At 43.7% G+C, this 23430-nt stretch overlaps 3 protein-coding genes across 5 annotated transcripts in view; all 3 read left to right on the forward strand.

Annotated features, from left to right (window-relative positions):
* The first annotated feature begins 218 nt into the window (after positions 1 to 218).
* LOC147190671 (digestive cysteine proteinase 2) lies at positions 219 to 4680 on the forward strand. Its single transcript, XM_086136194.1, has 11 exons — positions 219 to 426; positions 975 to 1034; positions 1119 to 1211; positions 1813 to 1985; positions 2306 to 2567; positions 2644 to 2839; positions 3119 to 3312; positions 3419 to 3510; positions 3635 to 3796; positions 3963 to 4152; positions 4255 to 4680. The coding sequence occupies exons 1-11, from the start codon at positions 378 to 380 to the stop codon at positions 4440 to 4442; spliced, it is 1659 nt and encodes a 552-aa protein (XP_085992320.1). The 5' UTR covers positions 219 to 377; the 3' UTR covers positions 4443 to 4680.
* A 342-nt stretch (positions 4681 to 5022) lies between these two features.
* Positions 5023 to 20540, forward strand: dennd3a (DENN/MADD domain containing 3a). 3 transcript variants are annotated; one of them, XM_086136877.1, is made up of 30 exons: positions 5023 to 5170; positions 7760 to 7853; positions 7962 to 8117; positions 8187 to 8322; positions 8400 to 8515; positions 8593 to 8723; positions 8793 to 8904; positions 9113 to 9232; positions 9637 to 9735; positions 9824 to 9943; positions 10033 to 10148; positions 10223 to 10378; positions 10631 to 10727; positions 10856 to 10959; positions 11520 to 11725; positions 11805 to 11964; positions 12032 to 12188; positions 12387 to 12603; positions 13481 to 13560; positions 13790 to 13969; positions 14037 to 14207; positions 14304 to 14433; positions 14659 to 14766; positions 15979 to 16076; positions 17209 to 17363; positions 17520 to 17586; positions 17828 to 17900; positions 17985 to 18103; positions 18193 to 18360; positions 18663 to 20540. In XM_086136877.1, exons 2-30 carry the CDS (start codon positions 7773 to 7775, stop codon positions 18855 to 18857), a joined length of 3828 nt encoding a protein of 1275 aa, XP_085993003.1. In that variant the 5' UTR covers positions 5023 to 5170; positions 7760 to 7772; the 3' UTR covers positions 18858 to 20540. The 3 variants fall into 3 exon arrangements, with proteins under 3 accessions (XP_085993003.1, XP_085993005.1, XP_085993006.1); XM_086136879.1 differs by having other exon boundaries at positions 18223 to 18360; XM_086136880.1 differs by lacking the exons at positions 5023 to 5170; positions 7760 to 7853; positions 7962 to 8117; positions 8187 to 8322; positions 8793 to 8904.
* A 2012-nt stretch (positions 20541 to 22552) lies between these two features.
* The window catches only part of slc45a4a (solute carrier family 45 member 4a), a 29959-nt gene continuing 29081 nt past the window's right edge, over positions 22553 to 23430 (forward strand). The window contains exons 1-2 of the mRNA XM_086136758.1: positions 22553 to 22726; positions 23337 to 23392. The gene's annotated coding sequence lies outside the window, so the exon portion shown is untranslated. The remainder of the gene's footprint in view (positions 22727 to 23336; positions 23393 to 23430) is intronic.

A 23430-nucleotide genomic window follows, 5' to 3' on the forward strand; every position in this document is an offset into this window, starting at 1 on the left:
CCTAATATGCATTTTGTGCTGTACATTTCAGAAAAAGATATGCAAAGTATGATGATCTAGCTTTTTGTGACAATTGCCATAATGTGCCATATTTATTTATTTGTATTTATTTTTAATGGTTTTTTTTAAACTGGAGATTAATCACATGACTAAAAAGAAAAAGTCACATGATGCAGCACCAAAATCCTGCCTCCCTCTTTCCATCGGATTGGCCAACACTCGCGGACTCCCTTTTGATTGGAGGATAAACGACCATGTAACTACATTTTTGTTTACGTGTGCAAGTCAGTCACAGATTGTCGAGCTATGTGTTTTATTTAAATGTACTTTCCGAGTTTTTAAATTTACATTTTCTTTTTAAATCCAATGCTTGGAACATGGCGCGGTTGTGCGTCTTCGCTGCGGTTCTGCTGTGGACTGTCTTTGGTAAGGAGAACGTGAACGTGTTCGCAGTTTGACGAACGAAGCTAACGTTTTTTTTGGGGGGGTGGGGGTTAAACTCAAAAGTATTATAGTTATATCATGGCAGACAGCGTTATGATTAATTGGTTTGCATTGAAATTCATTTGTAGTGACACTAACAGCAGTGCTCATTGTTTATGGTAAAACAGAGGGAAACAAATAAAATGGAATGGAAACAAATATCGCATCACAGCCCACTTTGAAATCTGTTAATTAAAAGTTTCCTTCCCATTCGAGCAGAAAACAATCAAGCTACCAATATGGTTTGACATGAGCCAACATCAACTGACACAAAACACAATGTGACGAGCGAAGTGTGTGACTGTTGCCTAATTATTTACACGAGATATTAGTTCCTGCTGTTCTACTCTCGAATGAATAAAAAACAAGATTAACTTAATCTTATCGTCGTGTAATGGAATGCAAATGCACTGTTATTACACATTTCACGTGGTTCACTTTCAATGTTGAATCGTTTCCCGAAAAAACAAAACTGTTTATCTTGTTTGCAGATTGTGAACCAAAAGCTCTGCCTTCCCTTCCCGATTTCGGGACTGCTTATCATGTAAAAGGTGAGCAAAAAAATACAAAACAAAAACGATTCACTGTTTGCTTTTGTCATCATCACTTTATCTCATGATAGTCTTTCTTGACAGGAATGATTTCATTGCCTTATGCTGAAATTCGGGAGCCCATTGAAGCCTGGTTTGACCTGAAGACAAAGTCCAGTCGTATAGACTACTACCATGGTGAGAAACCCTTCTGCATTCTCACCGTTTCTCTGTACTCTGTGGGATGTGAAACCGAGAAGCCGCTGTATCACATACAAAGCGAACGAAGAGAAACAGAAACACTCTTTCTGCTCATCGTCTTGCACTCTCAAGTGACCGTGTTACGTTGACATGAGTGTGTAGTGAAGCGCACACATTCTTTTTGGGTATTTCGCTTACCTTTTTATGTTCTTTTTTTCTTCTTGAGTCTTGACTTAAACAAAGCATTGAAATTGAGACTTTCAGAACAAGGTGGACACTGTACACCGGCAATCTTGTTGACATGAAAAGGAAAAATAGTTTCAGGTTCTTTCTCGAGCAATATTTCTTTTCATTACGAGTCTATTTGCTGTTCTTCTTACAGTTAAGGCCAAAATGTTTTGTACCCTGGCCACATATAGAGTTAAAGGGAATATTCATTTGTAGGCTGAAGGGTGAATTTTAGCTGAAAATGACAAATGAAAGTGACGAAGAAGCTATAGAAGACTGTATGCTTTTTTTCAAAGATACCCAAGCGATCTTTTTATATTTCTCAATAATATCACCTAAATATGAACTCATATGTCAACATTGACTCCAGGACAAGTGTCAACATACCAGCTGGGGGGCGAGCAGCCGTGGGGGGCTTCCTACAAGATTACCCCTGAAACCACCGAGGACGAGCTGAACGTGATGAAGTGCTTCCAGGTCAACGGAACCAAGGACGAACCCGTCACGACGCAAGCGGCCTTGCCTGACGTGAACGGCTTCCAGGTCTTTATCATGGTTTCTAAATCAGTGGGCAAACTATCACTGCTTGAACAATCGATGCTAATTTCCAGTCGTTCGCCGATGGCTTTTCACATTATACCTTAGCATGAAGCTAGAGGACTTTCTTTAAGACCCAATGTAATGGTTTTGGTTTGAAGATTTGGTTTTTGTGGACAGGGCCCGGACCCTTCCGCGATTAGCAAAAAATCCTCGCACAGTACTAGTGGGAGGGGTAAAACTGTAGAACAATTCGTTCGGTGTCTGGCCTCTATTGCACGGTAACCACACTGAATCTTGATTGACTGACTTTACTTCCTCCACAGTTCCTAAGGATGGAGTACTATGGCGGCTCCCTGTGCGAAGTGTGGCAGAACGTGACCACCGTGGGCTACAAGAAGAACACCTACACGCTGTGGGTGACCCGCTCGGAGGAGCGCGCCAACGGCCGGGTGGATCCGGCCACGCCGCTGCACTACGAGATGATGGGCTACAACACGCTGCTGGGCTCCCATTTTGACAAATACCTGGTGGACTATGAGGGGTTCTCCTCTGAGGTGGACCCCACGGTGTTTTCCCTCCCTGAAGGTTTGAACAAAACAACAGAAAAAAAGCCATTCCGCTTTAAGATGAAAATAAAAAAAATAGAAACATTGTCTGACAGGTATGAGCTGCGGAGGATTCCCCGGTCCGGGAGTGGAGCATCACCTGCTGGCCAATCCCATGAAAGATCTCATCCACACGTCATCTTGGGGCCACTCGCAGCGCATCTTCGACCATTTCAAAGACAAATTTCAGCGTCAGTACAGCGACCAGAGGGAGCACGAGGAGAGAGAGCACGCTTTTCTCCACAATCTCAGGTGGGTGGGACATGCAGCTGAAGAGATGTGTTTTTAAAAAAACAAAAACAAATTTTAAGTGTGTCAGACACTGATATTCGTTTTACTTTTATATATTTTTATGGAGTATTTGTTCATGAATGTTTTTTTTATCGCATTTGCAATTTGTTTAAAATTTCATGTTTCATTTTTGTCTAAAACTCTTGTCTCATAGTATTTGTGTATTTTATTTTACAAATGTTGTCCGCAATTTCCAGTGGCCATTTTCTAAGATTTGATTTGTGTTCCATGTCCTTGCAGATACGTCCACTCCAAGAACAGAGCGGGTCTGTCCTTCACGCTTGCGCTCAACTCCCTATCTGATCGCACCATGGCGGAGATGGCTGCCATGAGGGGACGCAAACAGGGAAAGACCCCAAACCGAGGACGGCCCTTCCCTTCCCAGAAGTACAGAGGAATCAAAGTCCCCGAGTCACTGGACTGGCGACTTTACGGTGCATCCACATCACCCGAAAGGCTTTCTTTTCTTTTTTCCTTCTTCATTTTTTCCCCCGCAATTGCTGACCATTGTCTTTTTTCTCCCATTTTTTTTATTCACAGGTGCTGTGACGCCAGTGAAGGACCAGGCCATCTGTGGCTCCTGCTGGAGCTTTGCCACCACGGGGGCTTTAGAGGGGGCTCTCTTCTTGAAGGTGACAGTCGCACCTTCTCCCACAGTTCACCATTTGAATATGGAATAAAACATTTTTCAGGAATTGTTTGATCAAAATAATAGATTTTTTTTTATTTGTTTTTTTGCTTTGTTTTCCTACCCAGACTGGTTCCCTGCAGGTGCTCTCTCAGCAGATGCTGGTGGACTGCACGTGGGGCTTCGGCAACAACGGCTGCGACGGCGGCGAGGAATGGCGAGCGTACGAGTGGATCATGAAACACGGAGGCATCGCAACCACCGAGACCTACGGAGCTTATATGGGCATGGTCAGATACTCGTCCTCACGCATAAACACTGCGACTCTTTTATTGTGCAATTCTGTATTTGTTATTGTTTTTGTACAGCATCACAGGGGGGCTTTGAAAGATGCTTATAAAAGAAATGTTATTATTACCCTTCACATCTTGAATGAAAGCTCTTCTGGGCACACAGAACGGCTTCTGTCACGCCAACGCGTCGCAACTGACGGCGCAAGTCCAGGACTACACCAACGTAACATCGGGCGATGCCGAGGCGCTGAGGTTGGCGCTGTTCAAGAATGGCCCCGTGGCCATTAGCATTGACGCCGCGCACAGATCATTTGTCTTCTACAGCCACGGTGTCTACTATGAGCCGGCCTGCGGTATGGCAATCCAATACTATTCATGTATTTTAAACCTGTGTGATTAACAGACATCGCGAAATACACCCCAGCATTAGTAATACAAATTTTCATATTCCTCAGGTAACACCACCGACTCGCTGGACCACGCCGTGCTTGCCGTGGGTTACGGCACCTTAAACGGAGAGCCCTATTGGTTAGTAAAAAACTCGTGGTCCACCTATTGGGGCAACGACGGCTACATCCTCATGTCCACCAAAGACAACAACTGCGGCGTCACCACCGATGCCACCTATGTGACACTGGCCTAGAAACGTGTCACTGTCTCACTTGTGCCACAAGCATGAAAAACAAATAATATATCCACTACACATCATGCGCTTATGACTAAAGGCATCAATAGTGTTGGTGTTCATTTTGATTTTAAACTACAATCTGATGCTGAAACTTTAATTTTGGGGGACTTTTTGATTCCACTATGTGAGTCCTGAGGAAAAATAAGCAACAAAATTAATGCGTTGCTGAATAAAAAAATTGTGTCTGTGCCAATTATTTTGTTGGTTTACACATGTTTATTGCTAGCCACGGTCAGTCACATCAATAATAATGTTTTGTGGATTGGCAGTGGGAGGGTGGTGCGGGGCGGCGTTCGTAACCTTAAAATGCCGTACGTCGTAGGTAGGTCTTGGAAAAAAAAACAAGGCATTAATTCTATACAGCTACAGCAGGTGGCGCAATTTCACTATTCTGCTCGATTTAGATCCGGGGAACGAAACAGGAAGTTGCTTTAATGTTGAAACGCCTACCCGGATGTACACCGGACATGACAGCCAGTTTCACATTTTCGCGGGCAAAGTTTTTTTTTTAAAGTTGCGTCACTACGAAATTCACACACTGCTGTGTGAGCACCACAAAACAAACTACTGCTGCGGCCACGTTTGGATCTCCCTCGTCCCGTGGAAGACCTCGAAATGAGCGCAGGGCTATGTGGAAGTAACAGCGGAGAAACAACTAACGGTGCAGAAATGTTTAATTGAAGGTAAGTGATTTTTTTTTTCACTTATTTTTTTTTTATACTCGTAACTAGGCACCCCTCGTATGCCAATTGTCCTGCCTTCAACGAAACTACTCGACGTTCTCTTGTTCATTTACGGACAAAATAAAGAAAGATAATTCAATGGAATTAACTTAACGACTCGACATTTCCAACCTTGGAGAAACAATGACGTTGCTGTGCTTTCCTTTCATGTATACGTTAACGTTTTCTTTTATGTATACATTACTGTACATTCTTTTATTGCCATGACACGTTAGTTTTGCGCCTTTTTGACCGGGGCAGATTTGAAAACCAGACTGTCAGGGCTTTTAATTTTCTGGTAAAATGAACGTTTTGATTTATAGATTATGCCTTGGTTTTAAACAGCTTCCATATGTGTGTCTGATGAATGGATTTAAGATTTACCGGTGTGTTCAATCAAGGAAAAGTGTGCTGTTGTGAAACCGCACATGTCATAAATGTGTACTTTTTCAGTGGTGAAACAGCATAAGAATCGTGATAAACATAAAGAACAGAAGTCATGCAGAGGTTGGAGAATGCCTTGACCCACGTGCGAAATCTGCACCTACAAAGACAAATTCATGCAATGTTTCCTCTGAAACACTGATTAATGTATGGATGAGATTAATCATCCGTACAGTTATGACAGACAGGTTTTGAGTACAATTTGTTCTGTCGTTTTAATAGGCAATTATTCTGAGGATAATCTTGACCCTTGTTAAAACTGACCCTGATCATACTGTGTTTGCATTAAAAAAAACACACACAAGCACACACACCCTATTCACCCAACACAGTAAATACCTTTTTGGGTTACTGTACGACACAAATGTAAGTTAAATCTAAAAAAATATACATTAAAAGCTGAGTACAGATGAACGATTGCGCTAATTTGACTGGTGACATAACAGCTTCCATGTGGGACTTGCACAGCTTTTTCAGTTCTTTAAAATATCTGACGAGAAGATATGAAGCCAAACTTGTTTTGTTCCCGTCACTCCTACTTTGTTCAGCTTCATTGCTATTGGTGAGTTTGTTTGTTAAATAAAGGCAAAGTCAGTAAAAGCTATATAATTTAAATATTAACTTTGTATATAGGTTGATAAGGTACCCCAACTTGTGTATGCTATAATGCTGCCTCACCATTTTTTTTCTCTTTTCTTGAGAAAGATTTGAAATTATATTTGTGGGCTATTTTGGACCAGCTGACGAATCATTGCGAAGATAGAACTGCTAAACAGGCAAATGTAGTGACTGTCCATTGCCGCCGAGGTAAACCTAAGAAACTGTTGTAACTTCCCTTAATCAAGGAAGTGCAACCCAAAAAATTGGAACATCTGGTCATTATCATTTGCTGGTGTAAGCAACAAACCACTATTTGTTTCAGAATCGCGTCTGCATTTTGTTAAGGGGTTGTGTTTTGATGTCTTGTTCCCACTAACTTTGTTGGCCTCATAGTGGGTGATTTAAGTGTGCGTTTCCACGACAACACTCAGGTAGAGGCCTGAATGGACTAAGGAAAAAAAAACGTTTTTTGAAGGTTAAGTAAGAAAAAGACAGACAAAGCAGAGAAGCCCCCCCCAAAAAAAAAGATTTGAGATGAGAACAATCAGAAGAGAAGAAGTGAAAAGCTGATATGTGTGTTAAGGTGAGTTTTTTGCTTGCAGCTGTAACTAATTCGAGTCAGATGTTTGGCTCATGCGAAAAAGCCAAACTGCTTAAGACTGCAAACGACATTGAAGATTCAGGGCAACTTCTGATGTCCAACACATGGTGTGGAAATTCGAAAAAAAAAAATCCTGCCCTGAGTCACCTTTCCACAATCTTTCCCCACTTGTCATCATAGTAAAAAGAAGCTAATTGCAGTGAATGAAGACGATAAAATTGTCTTCTCAGCTTTAATTACGACAGCATGGTGCAAAGGTGAGTCGAGCCGCAGACGTTTACTTAGGTCACGACTTGCCAGAAAGGAAATTAACTGCATTTAAACGTTACTTCGAACTACACTCTCATCCCCTGACACACACACACGTCACTCACCAGGCCAGGGTCTGCCTTTTAACGCCACACACGTTCAAGGTACATATGGTGACCCCGATTGGAAAAAGAAAATACCTGCTTCTCACATGCTTATTTTCTATTTGTGTGGCTGTTTAATGACGCAAAATAAAATATCCATGGACTCGATGCGCGATAAGCAGAGGCCTTGCGCTAGCCTTACCGGTGCATCTTAGGAAGCATTTTTCCTGAAAAATAGCAAGCCTAAAAATGAAAAATTCTGTGTGAATATATCGCCGAGTTCATCAGGAAGGAAGTTTGACAAAGGCTGTATATGAATCCAGAAATGTGTGTGTCACCACATCATGGGGCAATGGTGCCGGCTTTGAATTGGTTCACGTTGGAGCCGCTCATGCGCACACGTTACCGGGAACTTGGGTGAGTCACGTTTTGCTCATCGCACAGCCCACACCAATCACGGAGGTCCATTAGCTTCATGATGGGATACAGTAAACTTTGACTCTTACTGCGATGTCATCACCTCTCATGCCACGTCCGTTTTGTTGCTTGCAGTGCATGTGTCGCAATGGCGGAAGTACCCTCGGGACTGTTGGAGGCATGCGTGGTGGTTGGAGCCTCCAGTGATAAGCTCAGAGACGTGTACCAGGTATTCATATTTTGGGGATTTTTTATTTTATATTTTTTTGTCAAGCTGCAATATTACTCTGCGACTCTTTTAATTATTCTTTTTTTTTTTGTGGGGTTTGGGGACTAGCTTCATCAACAAAATAAGTTTGTGGAGTTTCCCCTTCTGGATGCAGAGGTACTGCAGGTCCATATCCCGCCTTTTGTTTCCAAGGAGGCCAATTCCGGTCATGTGATTGGTCCTTCCTTTAGCCGTGTGCAGCGTCGGAGAAGCTTCATCAAAAAGGTATTTTGTAATGTGGAACATTGTCAAGAAAGTGAGCAGCAATTTGCAACCTTTTGACCGCTCTTGTAGAAGAGGCGGAACCGCACTCCAGACTTGACGCATAACGGAGGAGCCGCCAATCATTCAGAGCTATCCTCGGCGACGGAGGGCATCAGCGTGCCGAAGGATCTGGACCTTATCGCTTTGCCCCAGCTCTGTTTTCCCGGTACATGATCGCTGCATGTCATGTTGGGTTTTAGCTTGAAAACCAGAATATTTTCCCTCGTTATTTCTGCTGGTCAGGTGGTCTTCAATTGGCCAGTGAGCAGAGAGAAGATGCTTATCACTTTTTGGTTTTTACCGACCTGTTGGGGAACCGAACTCATGGAGTTGTAGCCCAGTGCTACAGAGCTGTCCAGGTAGATGTGTGTCCCAAGACACAGTTCGTTTTGTTCAAGTGCTTTCACATCATTGTTTCTGATTGGCTGTTGCCCAGTCCTATCAGGAAGCTGCCCTCCAGAACGGCCATCGGTGGATTTCATCGAAATGCCGTCTTTTCTCGCCCTTTGCCGTGTGCGTCATCTCCAAGTTCCCCTACTACAACGCCTTGAGGGACTGCCTGTCATGGTAATACATTGGAGCGTTCCCATTTTTGAAAGGCGACCGACTGATGTGTCTTCGTTCCACTTTTTTTAGTTTGCTAGTCCAGTTACGGCCTGCGAGACAAGCCGACTTAGCGGAAACCATGAAGGAGTTTTCCGCCAAGTTGTCCCTCGTCCCTTTACCGCCTCCTGGACAACTACATGTGGTCAGAAAACGTTTTGCTAAACTGCAGATTATTCCGATGGTATGCTTAAGGCCGATAATGAGAAAGGGGTCTCAACAAGACTCCACACTGAAACACTCTACGTGCGCTTTTGTTTTGGTTAGCAATATAGTTCAAGTTGGCCACGTTCTGAAGAAATACGACATCTTATTCCATTACTCTTCAGACTCAATCCGTTTCTGTGTGTCAGTCCTTTAGCCTGCGTCCCCTGCTGGTGGTTCTTCCATCCAGGGAGGACCATGACAGCCCCATCATCGACGTGGATTTGCACTTGCCTTTGCTGTGTTTCTCGCACACAACACTCCTCCAGGTAGCATTCCCGGGTTTGGCTTTCCTCTTTTACGCTTGTGATTGCTCAACATACAAAGTAGACCGGCACATCTATGTGTTTGTTGACACAAGCCTGGCCAGAGTTTGAACTTGAGTGTAACACTCCCTAACGGGGAAAGCTAGCGATTTACTAAAGTGTTCTGTTCCCTGAATGTCCTGATCTCCGGTTTCACCACCAAGGTTGTATGATGCATAAAATAAAGATAGACAAAGAAGAACTTTTTTAAAAATCTTGGTTTATATTAACAAGAGGACATAAGGGTTGACCCGCTCGGACAAAAGAGTAAATGACGCTTCCTTTACGCCAGCTTTCTGACATAATTGGAAACAAACACCCCCTACCGCTTAGTTTATTATTATTTTTTTTATGTATTTTTTTTGAAGATCTTGTCCTGCCTCCTCCAAGAACAACGGCTCGTCTTCTTCTCATCCGACTGGGCCAGACTCACTCTGGTTGCCGAGTGCCTCTTGCTTTATCTGCAGGTCAGTAACCGAGGAACGTCACGCCGCCGGCAGTTTTGGAATTGTTTCTCCTATCTCTTATCTAACTTATTTTTCCTTCCCGATGCAGCCTCTCACCTGGCAGCACCCTTATGTTCCCGTGCTGTCTCGAGGAATGCTGGACTTCCTGATGGCGCCCACGGCTTTCCTGATGGGCTGCCACATTAGTCATTTTGAAGAAGTGGCTGCGGTGAGGACCCAAATTTGTCATCCAGACCACATGTGAACTTTATCGTGACAGACATTTTGAATGTCACGTCTTCGGTTGTGTAATGCCAGGAGACAGAAGACCTCATCCTGGTCAATATTGACGATGGTATCATTCAGTCACCCTGGGCGGACGTCATCGACCTAGCCGCAATTCCTTTGACCGCAGCCGAGTGTTTCATTTCGAGGTAACAACAAAATCACGCCTTAACGTCCAAGTGCTTGGTCCCTAAAATCGCTCTGTGTGTGGGCACATGTTCAGAGCTGAGTCGCTGCAGCTTCACTACGATTTGGAGCAGTGTCACCTGGGATCGGCCACCGATGCCATCGCTCTGCAAGCTCAGCGGCGAGTCTGGCAAGGACGACTCAACAAGCAGATACAAAACATCTGCCTGGAGCTCTTGGTCAACATCTTCAGGCATGTGTGTACCGTATGTTGTATGTTTAGTCTTGTCGAGTACACCCGAAACGATACATGAATCAAAAACAAAATGATTCCATCGGTCCAGGTTTTAGGGGACATATTATGGGTAATTACTAGTGATTTATTATTATTATTTTTTTTAACTTCTAGTTTCTTCTGTATCCAAAGAAAGAAAATGCATGGTGCCGTTTCCGATTCGCAGTCTTGTTAAAATGATGACAATATTCACCATGTGTATTCTATCAGAGGGGTGCAGGACTTTCTCAACCACGAACACAGAGTTTTTAACAGTGAGGAGTTTTTGCGCACCAGGGAGCCAGCGGACCAGCCCTTTTATAAGAAGGTACACTCTCAATTACGCCAGCATGTCACATGAGCACTGCAATTACTGACCCTTGCTGTTGTTTTGTTTGTTTGGTTGTTGGTTTATTTTTTAATTTTATTTTGTGTGTGTGTGTGTTCTGTCCTCAGGTTTTAGACACTCACATTTTTCACTCATTCCTGCGAGACAGGCTCAACAGGAAACAGGACAGCTTCAGCCGCATGGAGCAGAGGACGCGCAACCTAGCACACAGGTATGTTCTGCAGTGATCCGCACACCGTGGGACAAAGCAACAAGAAACGGCGATGCAGTTCCAAACCTTCTGGGTCTAATTATCACTCTTCTAAAAGTCACTGACAGGCACAGGAAATGTGCGCGTGCCCTGCTTACTGTCCGACAAATCCAATTTTAGCTTACTTTTCTGGAAAATATTTCATCAGTTGAGCTTTTCGGCAACTTCCTGACTGTATGTTGTAGATAATACCCTCTGGGTGGTGCGAAGGAGGAGTTTTATTCTAGGGCCAGGGAGCCTCCCCCCTGCCCCTCCATTGGGGGCCATTTACATTTAAATCATGAACCAATTTTACGAGAGGCAGTATGATAATGTCACGATGGAGCAAATGCTCATTTAATGATTTATTATGAGCATTTATAGATTACTTATTTTGTAGGCTTTTCATAACAGATCCTCATCTGTTATCTGTGTGTCATACTGATTTTTGCATACGACATAAAAGGAGTATTTTGTGCCACTTTCATTAAAACGCCTCCATTTTAACCGTACATTTGACCGCCACGGTTGTCCTTCTGCAGGAATCGCGGCGTGACGGAGTCGCCCCGCCGTCCTCCCATGTCGGAGCTGTCCTGGAATGGCTACAGCAGCTACGCCAGCCCGGACAACCGACTGAGCAAGCGCCTGGGAGCCAGCATGCCCAACCTGGACCAGCCGTCCCACGAATCTCTCACTGCCATCAACCCCGTTAGGCCAGCTTCTCTCCGGAAGATGACCCCTGACATTGGTGGGTGCTTGTGCAGACGAGAAAGCTGTTGTCACCTCAAAATCAACCCACGAGTTGTTCCTCCTTTAACCCGTTCCAGGGTTGAAGTGTCCACAGAAAGCCGTGAAGGTTTTCCGCCTTCCCGAATTCCCCCCTCCTTTGGCGTATCATTATGTCCAAAACTATTACTCGGAAATGGTTGCAAGCTTGGGCAAGGCTATAAACGCGACTTCTCCTGATGAATCTGCCCTGCTGGCTAGGTAATGAGCAAATACGCAGACCTAAGTTGACATGTTTGTACTTCTAATGGGTCCCTCTTTTGTCCAGGTATCACTACCTGCGTGGTTTGGTCAACACGGTGTCAAACAGACGTCTGGACGCTTTAGAGGACTTTCAGGGTCTTTATAAGACAGACTCTGACATCTTTCCTTTGCAGATGGTTAAATCTCTTGTGGACTCCCTGCCAGAAGCTGACCGTTTGCAGGTCTTTAATTTTATGCATTTTGTTCATAATTGATTACAGTTCCCGCATTGTCTAATGTAAAAAGTCTCTGATATCATTTGGTCATAACACACAAAGGATAAATAATAACCGAGACCCAAGTATTTGTGTACAAGCCATTAAAAAGTCCAATTTCTATCGCCTGTCCTCCCTAAGTAATAATTTGTGATGCATTCGTAGGCGGATAGGCGGCCAGAACTGAAGCGCCTCATTGTCCGCCTCAAGCGGGACCAGGAGCGCGAGCGATACGACACCAAGCACGAGGAAGGCACCGTAAAACGCTTCCAGCTGCCGAAAAAGTACATGCAGCTGGATGAGTTTGTGAAGTGCGTCCAGGAATCCGGGATGGTGAAAGACCAGGGGACCATTTATAGGCTTTTTGATGCACTCACTGTTGGTAAGTGTGACATGAAACCTCTCGTTTGTCCCTTTAGTCACTCCTCAAAAGTTCCACAAGGTTTCTTTTGCGTGCATGTACTCTCTATATGGTCCGGGTTCAAACACTGCTGCCTTTCTATGAAAATTCCAAATTTCACAAACTGCAGTCCAGGAAACCGGTAAAATTGCTTGACTTGTATTCCAAAAAAGTGCATAGAAAGACCTCTCCTCATTCGAAGGTGGATAAATAATAAATGCCGAAAGCCACTATTAAGGTGTACTTGTGCTTAAAATGTATCCCAATAAGTTTCTACTGCAGCGCGCGCACACACACACACACACTTTCTTTTTTTTTTATTATTATTTTTAGAAAAGCAGACATTACGCAGAACCTGTGATGAAGTCATCAGTCATTTCTATAAAAACAGCTTCTGATTCATACCCACTACCCATTACACAAGAAACGCATGGGGGGTGCTTTGTGCATTGTCAAGAGCTGCCGCTGTGACCTCACGGCATTCCTGCGAGTGATTAGAACAAGGCAAGAATAAGAGATAAGAGAGACCTGGAGACGGTAAATATTATTTGATCGGGGGGAAAGCCAGAAACAGTTAAGCATCGCTCGCTGTTACTCTTTTCCTCTTTTTCTTTGTGTCTTGTTTATTTGGACGGCCCAGTAAGCTGCAATTGATTGCTTTTTGCGCTCTAATTTATCCTCAGGTTGTCAGCTACTGCTTGCTTGAACAGAAATGGCTGTGCTGGATTTTTTGCTCTCATCAACCTCCTTTATAATATTGATGGCCGTTTTGTCTTCGAAGTTGACACTTTCTAACGACGACAAAGTAAAAAATGCAAGATGCAAGATAATGCGTTTCTGTTTTTGTTATTCATTTCAGGGCATCAGAAGCAGGTTGGCCCCGAGTTGTTTCGCGTTTTCTACACCATCTGGAAAGAAACCGAGGCTGAGGCACAGGAAGTGTGTATCCATGACCTTAAGGAGACAAACTATACAATTGAAAATCAGTTCCCAGTTGTCTTAACAAAAGATCTCTGTTAGTCCTGGGTCAAAATAGACAAACGACTAAGAATCACAGAGGTGTCATTGTTGCCAACTTTGAACATTTCATCCTATATTTAACATCTTTTTTGCACCTTGTTTATTTGATCTATTGGATTATTATTTTTCCATGTCTTTGTTATTTCAGGTATGCTTGCCCGCATCCGTGTTGGAGCACATCGAACCCAGCGAGTGCGTCTTCAAGCTTTCCTCCTCGGTCAAGACGAGCCGCGGCGTGGGCAAGATCGCCATGACCCAGCGGCGACTTTTCCTGCTTACCGACGGGCGGCCCGGCTACGTGGAGGTGGCACAATACAGGGATTTGGAGGTAAAAGAAGAAATGTTATGATGTAACCACACTTGGCACACTTACCTTCTTCTGATTTTCCCCGCAGGAGGTGAAAGTGTCCTCGGCTCCTTTCTTGCTACTGCGAATCCCCAGCTTGAAGCTGCGCGTGCGGGGCAGGAAGGAGGCCTTTGAGGCCAATTTGAAAACGGAGACGGAACTCTGGAACCTGATGGTCAAAGAGATGTGGGCTGGTCGTGACATGGCCGACCAGCACAAGGTAGCGCCGAAAGAGGGGATATACGATGACAAACGGGCCGAGTCTTTCCTTTGTGAAATCACATGTAGGGCGGCTATGTTGTTTGTTTGTTCGCAGGACCCCCAGTACATGCAGCAGGCCCTGACCAATGCCTTGCTCATGGACGCGGTAGTGGGCAGCCTTCAGAGCAGCAAGGCCACTTACGCCGCATCTAAGCTCGCTCACTTTGACCGCATCAAGATGGAAGGTAAACCAAAAACAAAATGCCATCCAGTTCATTTCACAGTGTAAAACAAGACTGCTTTCCCAGAGGAAATAATAAACCCGGTTTGATTACAGATTGCCGAAATCAAGCTATTGTCACTGTCAAATTGTACCGCTTTTCTTGTCGGGTTTACTCCACACAAGTTTGTATTCTTTAAAAAAAAAAAAGTGTTTCTTTTTTTGGATGTCTTGGTTTGTGGCTCTGCAGTGCCGATGATGGTTCCCAGGACGACGGCCGAGACGCTCAAGCACAAAATCAACCCTTCGCTGGAACTGGCCGCGCCTCGCGCCGTTGACGTTCTTCTCTACACGCCAGGTAACTGACACAAAACACTTGTGACCTTTGTCATCACATCAGGCGTGGACACTCCCTCCACTGCTGACCCCGTGTTGCCGTGATGTCAATTAGTCTGATTAAAAAAAAAAAAAAAAGACATGAACTATCTCATCTCTTCCGGCGTCCTCTGGATGAGCACAACTAAATGAGAGATTATGATTCTTCGAAGTTCTGACAATCATTCAAAAGCAAATACGGCTTCTGTAAAATCTACATTCATGTATGAACCTTGTTGTTGTTGTTGTTATTATTGTTTTAATTTGTAAAGCCTTAACATGAGCAGGTCACAATGGCCAATGAACTTTTTTGGGTACCAAAGAAGCAAACGCTCTTCAGAGTGCATGCGGTGCCACTTAAGACGCCCTTCGGGTGGCAGGCTGACTCATCGACTCATTTCTTCCTGTCGCCTCTTTGCCATCTGTGCGGGTGAAAAGAACAAACGTGACCATTCAGACGATGGCCGTCAGCCTCTCTTCTCGCTCCGCTCTGGTTTGAATGTAGGTCATTGAGTTGAATTCCTGGCGCGCAGCCACGGCGCTCCCTCTTCTCCTGTCAAACAGCTTCCTTTCATCCCTCCCATGTCTCGCCTTCTCTCCGCTTTTCTCACTCTCTTCTCCACCTTGTTTTTAAAAAATATATACACCTCTGGGGTCTGGAGTACAAGATTCCGACCGTTAGCTGAAGCCAGCTGGTGTTGGACTACAGCAAGCGTTTCCAACTGTTTTTGGAGGAGGACATTTTTAGAATTCAAAAGTGCTTAGGTCTGTCTGTGGTGGTTCACACTTCTTGTTTGGTATATGAAACAACTCTTAAATTACCGGCAGTATGACTGGGGTTCAATGGAAAACCCCACATTGTCACAATATTTATTCATTTATTGGGAGTGAGTATATTTGACCCTCTCTACCATCATGTTGTTTGTTCCTTTGACACACCAAAAATGTCAGTGGGTCAGTGTGACCTTCTGCATTCTCACTCACTTTAGGTCTTTGCCAATTCAAGGGTAATTTTAAAAATATGCTTCAGAAAAAGAAGAACAAAATAAGGCCAGCGCAAGAAGCTTTTTTTTTTTTTTTCCTGCACATTCTTTCATGGATGCATTTTGACACGTAACATAACTGGAGGATTGACAAACTTCTCATTGAGTATGGCGAAATAACGGTTTGTATCGTGCGTGTTTGCTTGTTTCAGGTCAGTTGTGGGTGTCTGTGAGTGGCGGCAAGGTGATGGTGTTTGACGCCTCCAGCTGGTCCCTGACACACACTTGTCAAGTCGGCAATGCGAGACTGGTAAAACAGCGAAAGCATACGCTCGGCACCGAAAATACAGTGGGCGCGAAATTCTGTTTACACAAAAATTCTTGAATGGCTAAAGCAAATCGATGTGCAGTGGAACACTTTCCCCAACTGTGAAACAGCTTTGCGATCTACAAGTAGAAAGAAATGTCCACATAACAAATCAGTTATGTTGTTTGGCCTCCATCTGTACACTCGAGTGCCTTTTGTTACCGGGCAAACTTGGGCCGTTAAAAAGCCACACGCATGCCACTGACATCAGTTTCTCGTAAATGAGTTTTCCTGCCATTAACTTTGGCTCCTTTGCTGTACTCTGTCTTAAACGTGTTTTATGTGTCCGGGGTGTTTGTTTCACCGAAGAGCCGTCTCGTTGACCTTATGTCACATGAAATATGTTACCGTGGCTGTTTCCCCATTCACACGCGGTTACATTTGCATGACGCTTTATTAAACTGGAAAGTAGATCATTCTCCTGTGTTTCAGTTGAGTTATTTCATAGATTAGGAGAGTCTAAAGTTCATTTAACCCTACTATTATGTTGCGGGTCAAATTGACCCATTTAATTAAGAAAAAATCCGACAATAATATAATTTTCAAAGTTGTTTTTTGGTACGAAATTTAAAATACCCGAAATACCTGATTGCTTGGTACATTGCTGTCAAAAGTAATTCTACAGCTATGACAGTTAAGAGTGTGTAATTAACATTTATTGTGATTGTGAAATTTGTGATTTCTATTCAGAATCTGTATTTGACACCTCTCTGCCGAATTAGGTAGATTTTAAACCACATGTTATGCAATAATGCCCCAGGGCTTTTCTGAGCCACCATTTGTGGCATGTCCCCCCCTACTCCTTAATCCCTTAACTCCTTATCCCCCCGCAAAAAAAAATCCCAATAACCAACTCAACGGTCTTCTGTTAAAAGTAGCACAGTAGTGTGGTTTTACAAGAAATCTGGTCTTTGCTCAGACAAGTTAAATGATATACTGTACTGATGAATTGTGGAATATGGTTGCCCTCTAGTGGAATCATTGAGGAAGTGAGAAAACGAGTTGCCATCCACTCCAGAATTCGGGTACTGTTTCTATTCGAAGCTTCATCTTTCCCTTCATTGTGTTGGTTCAGAACTGCATGCTGGCTGTGGACAAAGACCAAGTGTGGATGGGCTCCGAGGATTCCGTCATCTACATCATCAGCATGGTGGCCATGGTCTGCAACAGGCAGCTGACAGATCACAGGTCCGAGGTGACCGGACTGGCCCTCGACACGGACAAATACAGGTGAACTAATGCAGGCAACACAATCCTTTTTGGTAAAAGAATTATGAAAAAAAATGAATGTTCTCAATAGGCGTAACAGTGGCCACACAATGAACTTTAAATCCTTAACTCTGATAATTTTTCTCATCATGCCATCATCATTGTACTTTCTTTCAGTCAGAAGGTGGCGTACTCCTGCAGCGCAGAGGGAACCGTCATGGCGTGGGATGTTTCCACATTGCAAGTCAGTTGTTATTCCAGAAAACTTTTTTAGACATTTTTTTTTCTTTTCTGTGGAACATTTTGAGGTCCGATTTTCTCCTGCCTAGCAGTCTTAAAAGCAATGTGAACATCTGTCAAGATTTTTTATTTTTATTTTTTAATGTGAAAGCCCCCACAAATGATCAGGGAAAACATAACAGTGTGTGTCCTTGTTTCTTCCAAAAAAATCCAATGACAATACACATTCTTTGTCATCCACTCAGGTGAAGAAGACCTTTCGCCTCTCCTGTGACCGCCTGCACTCAGTATACTGCAGCAGCATGACCCTGTGGTGCTGTAGGTGTCTCACTGTCGCTTTTTATTTGCTCCAAAAAGCCACCAAAGAAATACATTCAACTCTGAACTCCTCATTTGTTCCAGGTTCCAGGGACAGCATTATGGAGGTGTGGAGGAACGGCTCTTTAAAGCATCGGCTGAACCTACCCGAGCAACACAAAGGCTCTGCAGCGACATTCAGTGCTGTACTGCTGTTACCTGAGGTAAAACACACACACACGTTTACAAAAGACAGACGAAGATGCTGGTCGACTTTCAAATTGTCCTGATTTCCAAACAATTGACCTCGTAGGATATATTGTCGTGTGTGTGTGTGTGTCAGAGGGAGGAGGTGTGGAGCATATGCGTTGATTCTGGAGACGTATGCATTTGGCCCACGAAAGATGCGTCGAAGCCCTACCACCGAGTGGCACTACAGGATTGCACTGGATGTCACTGCATGATTAAAGTGAAAAACCAGGTTGGCGCTCGCTTTATGATTCAATTTGGGCAATATGAAAATGAGGCAATATTAGCAGTAAAAAAAAAAAAAAAGTTTACTGCAAAAAGTGGTGACGCACATACACTGCTTTGTTTGTGCTGGTAAAAGCATATCAAGGAAGTTTTTTTGGGAGGCAAAAGCATTCTTTTTCGAGAGCATCTCATAAACAGCTGTTTGAACCTGCTGGTGTCACTGGAGAAAACTCATTCCCTGACCTCAAACCTATTGAGAGCCCGTCATCCACTTTAGAAGATGTATCACAAAGTGGCTTCCCTCCATAGGTGTGGGTCGGCGGAGTCGGACGCTCCTCCAGCAAAGGGAAGGTCTACATATTGGATGCGCAGCGGCGCCAGGTCCTCAAGGAGCTGCACGGCCACAGTGACAAGGTGACGTCGCTGTGCTCGGCCGAGGACCGCTACGTCCTCAGCGGCGCCGCCCAACACGATGGGAAGATTGCCATCTGGAAGGTGGAGTAGGAAGTGTTGTTTAAAATTGTTGGATCCTCACATGATTCCTTTCACTTGCGCACACGTGTGTAGGAAAAATGGAGACTGACGCAGAAAAGCGGTTTCAGCGTCTACCTTATTCCCTCAGTATCCACAGTAGTATTATGTGGAGGCTTTTGTAAGCCAGGCCTGGCCTCCAGCTGTGAATTCATACAATTTAGTGGAACTTTTCATTCCGCCCGTGAGTTTTTTCACGAGTGACACCTCTTTGCCAAAGTGGTCATAAAAGATGGCAAAAGACACAATAACCCTCGGTTTAACCCAGCATGAGCTTACACAAGTTATTTACCAGTTATATGTACCATAATATTTCACTTTGTTGCTGCCTTTTAGCAGGCATTTATTTCCAACTCTTTCTCAGTCTGATCTGTTTTTATATAGAAAACACTAACATGGAATTGGCACACTAATTTCACCCAGCAATTGGACAGCTTTGGGGGGGTAGAATGGGAGTTGAAACAGAGGCTTTGAAGTGCAGGCATTGGTTCCAACTTTTCCTCATGTTGCTATTCTGTGTAAAAAGCATGGAATGCAGCGGCAAAAAAAGACCTGCACTGGACCATTTTATGCCTTTGAAGACATCGGACCTGTAACAATCGCTAGATCTCTCATTTAACCATCTTGTTGTTTTCCCTGGATCAAAATCGACCTGGCAATTTTACACCAGCATTTTTCAGACTTTTTTTCCACGTCACTTTTATGTGTAAATGGCACCATCCATTCATGAAATGCAAGAATGGATTTGACTGCAATTTTCAGCTATGAGAGGTCATGTCAGAGTCCAAACAAACACATATAAAATCAGGCATTTTTTTAATCTTGTTGCTTTTCTTGAAATGGCGCCAACACGGAGTGACGGGGACACCTTCGAATGAATTCCGCAATGCCGGGAAGCAAGTGTGAAGTTGAAAACTCACCATGCACTTCTTCTGCCCTCTTGTGTTGAAAGCAACTCTCACAGTCACCGGCATTCTTTTTTTTTTTTTTTTTTTTTGTCCACCTGTTATTGGAATAATCCTGCCTTTTGCGAGGTTCTGTGTAAAATGCAGGTGGTCTTCTTAAAGCTCCAATACAGCATTTGTGCGGGAGTCTGTACTATTGCTGCTTTAGCCATATTGTACCGAATAGCCCGGACAGAGCCTTGCAGTTCAAAAGGTAAAATTTCAGAGAAAATACATGGTCCTCATGACACTTTTTCTTTTTGCCATCATTGTATAAAGTTCGGCTTTTATTAAAATTCACCTCACTTCTGTTTTAAAGGAACAAACATGGAATGGTATGGATGAATTTGACCCCACGGAGGTCGTGTCAGGGTTGTGTGTGAACGACAAAATCAGATGTGTTGTTTTTGAGGGATCTTCAATCCCTTACTTTTATGAAGGAAATCAAATGAACGAAATAAAAACAAATAAGAAAAATCACTTTACGGTCATATGCCTCAAACATATTTATACCTCACTATTTAATCCATACTGGAGATCAATTGGCTTTTTTTTTATCGTGTTTGTTTTTCTATTGCAATCTAAATGGCACTTTCTGCTGCGGCGGGAGAAATTTAACACATGCTGCTGTTGGATTTAATGTGATGCTTTGTATGAAAGTGTACAAAACACTTGAGATTTTTAACAGTAAACGCTTAATGTGCAACGTCAACACTCGTGCATTTGTTGTTTGTCCACCACATTCGGTTTCCACTTTGTACCACAGGACGGCGCTGTTTATGCTTCTAAGTGGGCACAATAACTGACAACTTCCTGCTGGAGAAAACCTTGTATTCTGGCCAGAGAAGTTTTTATCTACGTTTGCCGTTTTCTTCATGATAAAGTGTTTTTTTTTTCTTTTTGATAATACACATTCAAATTATTGAAATGCAGGATCTATTTTAACTGTATTGCCTCTGCGTGATCTTCTTCACCTATGACTTGGCAGCTTTGTTGGGTGAAGGTTTGCCATTTTTGAGCAACTGCTGGACTCCACTTTCTGATAGGTAAGCAGAGCTGCATTGAGTTTTATTGGGTTTTCAGATTAGTATTAGGTCACAGCATTAAGTTTCTCGATTGCCTGGTCAAGTTGTCAACATGGAGTAGGTTTTGTTGTGTTTGTCTGCAGCATGCACCGCACACGGATCCGTCCACATGTTGACGAGTGAAAATACATCTGTTTCTGAGTGCTCATGCTCCCCCCCCTGCACACACAGCTGTAATTCTCTCCGTTTTGATGAAAGTATGTCACACGTTATTCAGACACCTGTGAATCTGCTTTAAATTATAAAGAAAAATGCACATTTTGTCCCTTGTTAGGACACAAAACCCCCTTGATGTTTTTCTATACATTGGATCATTATTGCACTGCATGAAACCACCAGAAGCCATGAAATCCCACACCCCTTCGCTGGTCTGGTAAGATAAGCGGGGTTTCTGTTTCCCCTGCGACTCTCAAATCCGTTCCCATTAATCTACAGGGCATTACTCACATGAGGGGAAGCACAGGTTTACGGTAAGTGCAAGCACACTGTTGCAGTGTTTGAGCACCATGGAGGGGGAAAAAAAGACTACCTCGACAACAGCTTGCTCTGTTAAATAACTTCGATTCAGCCAAAGCAATGATAACCTGCAGGAGATAGGAGTTCATTCCAACAATATGTCAATTGTGCACTGTTGCTATTGGTACGAAATGTTGCCTGCACTCACTTGACTTCACATAGAGGCCTTCTACACAGAATTGTGAAATAACACCCCCCCCCCCCCCCCATCATCTACAGTCTGTTAAAGGGGGTTAATTGGGGTTGTAATCGGCCTGAGGCTTACTCAATTTGCAACATGATGCAGAGAGAAGTTGGTCGAATACGGACCATTTGTCTTCACATCATCAAAAGTGGCAGTTTGTTGGATTCATTAAGCCGTAAATTGCTGAATTAAAATGGATTTATTGGTTAGTTATTCATAATTTCTCAAATAGCTGGTTACTATATATTTTAAAAAAAATCCATGAGTACTGTGACTAATAATGTAGTGTCCCAAATGTGCACACTCTCATGATATAACTTGAAGGCGGCTTTCTTCAGACTTAACCAATCACATTCAAGCTCATGTTAAAGTTAAGTTTGTACAAAGTTACCACCATTGTGTGCCAAATGCCACTGATTAACACGGAATAAACCTCCGATGCTCTGGTAAGCTTTTCCTGACATGTATTGCTTTCTAGCAGAAGCTTGAAGACTTTGCGCTTACACAGACTGGTATTTGGAAATGCTGATTATGCTCATTGTTTTAGCAAAGCACTACAGATTGTAAAAAATAGAATACCTCTCAATGGAATGCAGACCTACAACAAGGACGAACGGATCACATATGCAAACAATTCACAGCACTGTACTTTACATTTGTGTTTTTGTCCGTCTGTTGTTAGTCAGCAGGCTGCTATGGAGGGAACAGACGGAGGAGTTAAAAAGGACATTTCACTCGTTATGTGCAAGTAAAGATTAATATATAAAGATAGATAAATGATATTTTCATCTGTTTTGTTGCTAATGTGTATTAATATTAGTCATATAACTTTGTTTTGGTCGCTACAACACGGGTTAAAAACTGCTCGTTTGTGTTCCCCCACCAGCTGGCAATAGGCCCCGCCCTGTTTTATGCAAAGCACCCATGACGTCGACGGAAGGCAGCGCGACGTATGCTTCTTCCGACGTTACTTTAAAGGCACATTTGAGACTTCGCGGTTGCAGTCCGGAGTCGCGGCTGGTTGGAACCTTCGTGACCGAGGTGCGTAGCAGTGGAGCTTAACCGACTCACGGACACCACCGCGGAGACGGCGGATTGACACGAACCGGCGAGGTGAGTCCGGTGTCCGGGCTCGGTGAAGCCAGTCGATCCGCGGGAGCAGCGTGCAGTCAGAACAGTTGGAGGGGGGGGGGTTGTTATGAAGCATTTTTGTGGTCGCCTCTGCTGAGCCTCCTGCCGGCGGCTGCAGCATCTCAGGTTGCTGGTGCAATGGGCGGAGGAAGGATGGAGGGGCGAGTGAGGAGAATTGACTGTTGGAAAACATTTACAACAAGACAGACATATTTGACCTTTACTGTCTTTAATGACATTGAACTAAAAACAGATTAGCTGTGTAATTAGCCTCATTCGTCGCCTCTTCGTCCGCAACTTAACCACATAGTTGACAGGTAGAAGCAATACAGTGTTGTTTTTACATGTAGATAGGTGTTAATAATGGACATTTCAAGGTGATTCGTTGCATTTTTGATGTGCTTTTCGTGCGTGTACGTGCGTGCCATGCGACGATCGTTAATTGGCTGCAGAGAATCGATGTTTGCGTGTTTGCAAGTGGTAAAGTGTTGGTGTGCCAACTTCTCTATTACAGTGACTGCAGTGCACAAGGTTGGTAGTCTTGTGTTATCTGTTTGTTTTCTCACTTCCTTTCGTGTGTGTTTGCGTGCAGGTCCACGACGACGGCTTGCATCAAACGACATTAATGAAGCTTTCAAACCCTTTTTGGTGAGTTGTCTTATTTATTGCCTGCTATATTTCTGCAA

Source organism: Hippocampus guttulatus, chromosome 18, assembly GCF_054856545.1.
Source record: "Hippocampus guttulatus isolate MCC_2025c chromosome 18, RoL_Hgut_1.0, whole genome shotgun sequence".
Classification (NCBI taxonomy): domain Eukaryota; kingdom Metazoa; phylum Chordata; class Actinopteri; order Syngnathiformes; family Syngnathidae; genus Hippocampus; species Hippocampus guttulatus.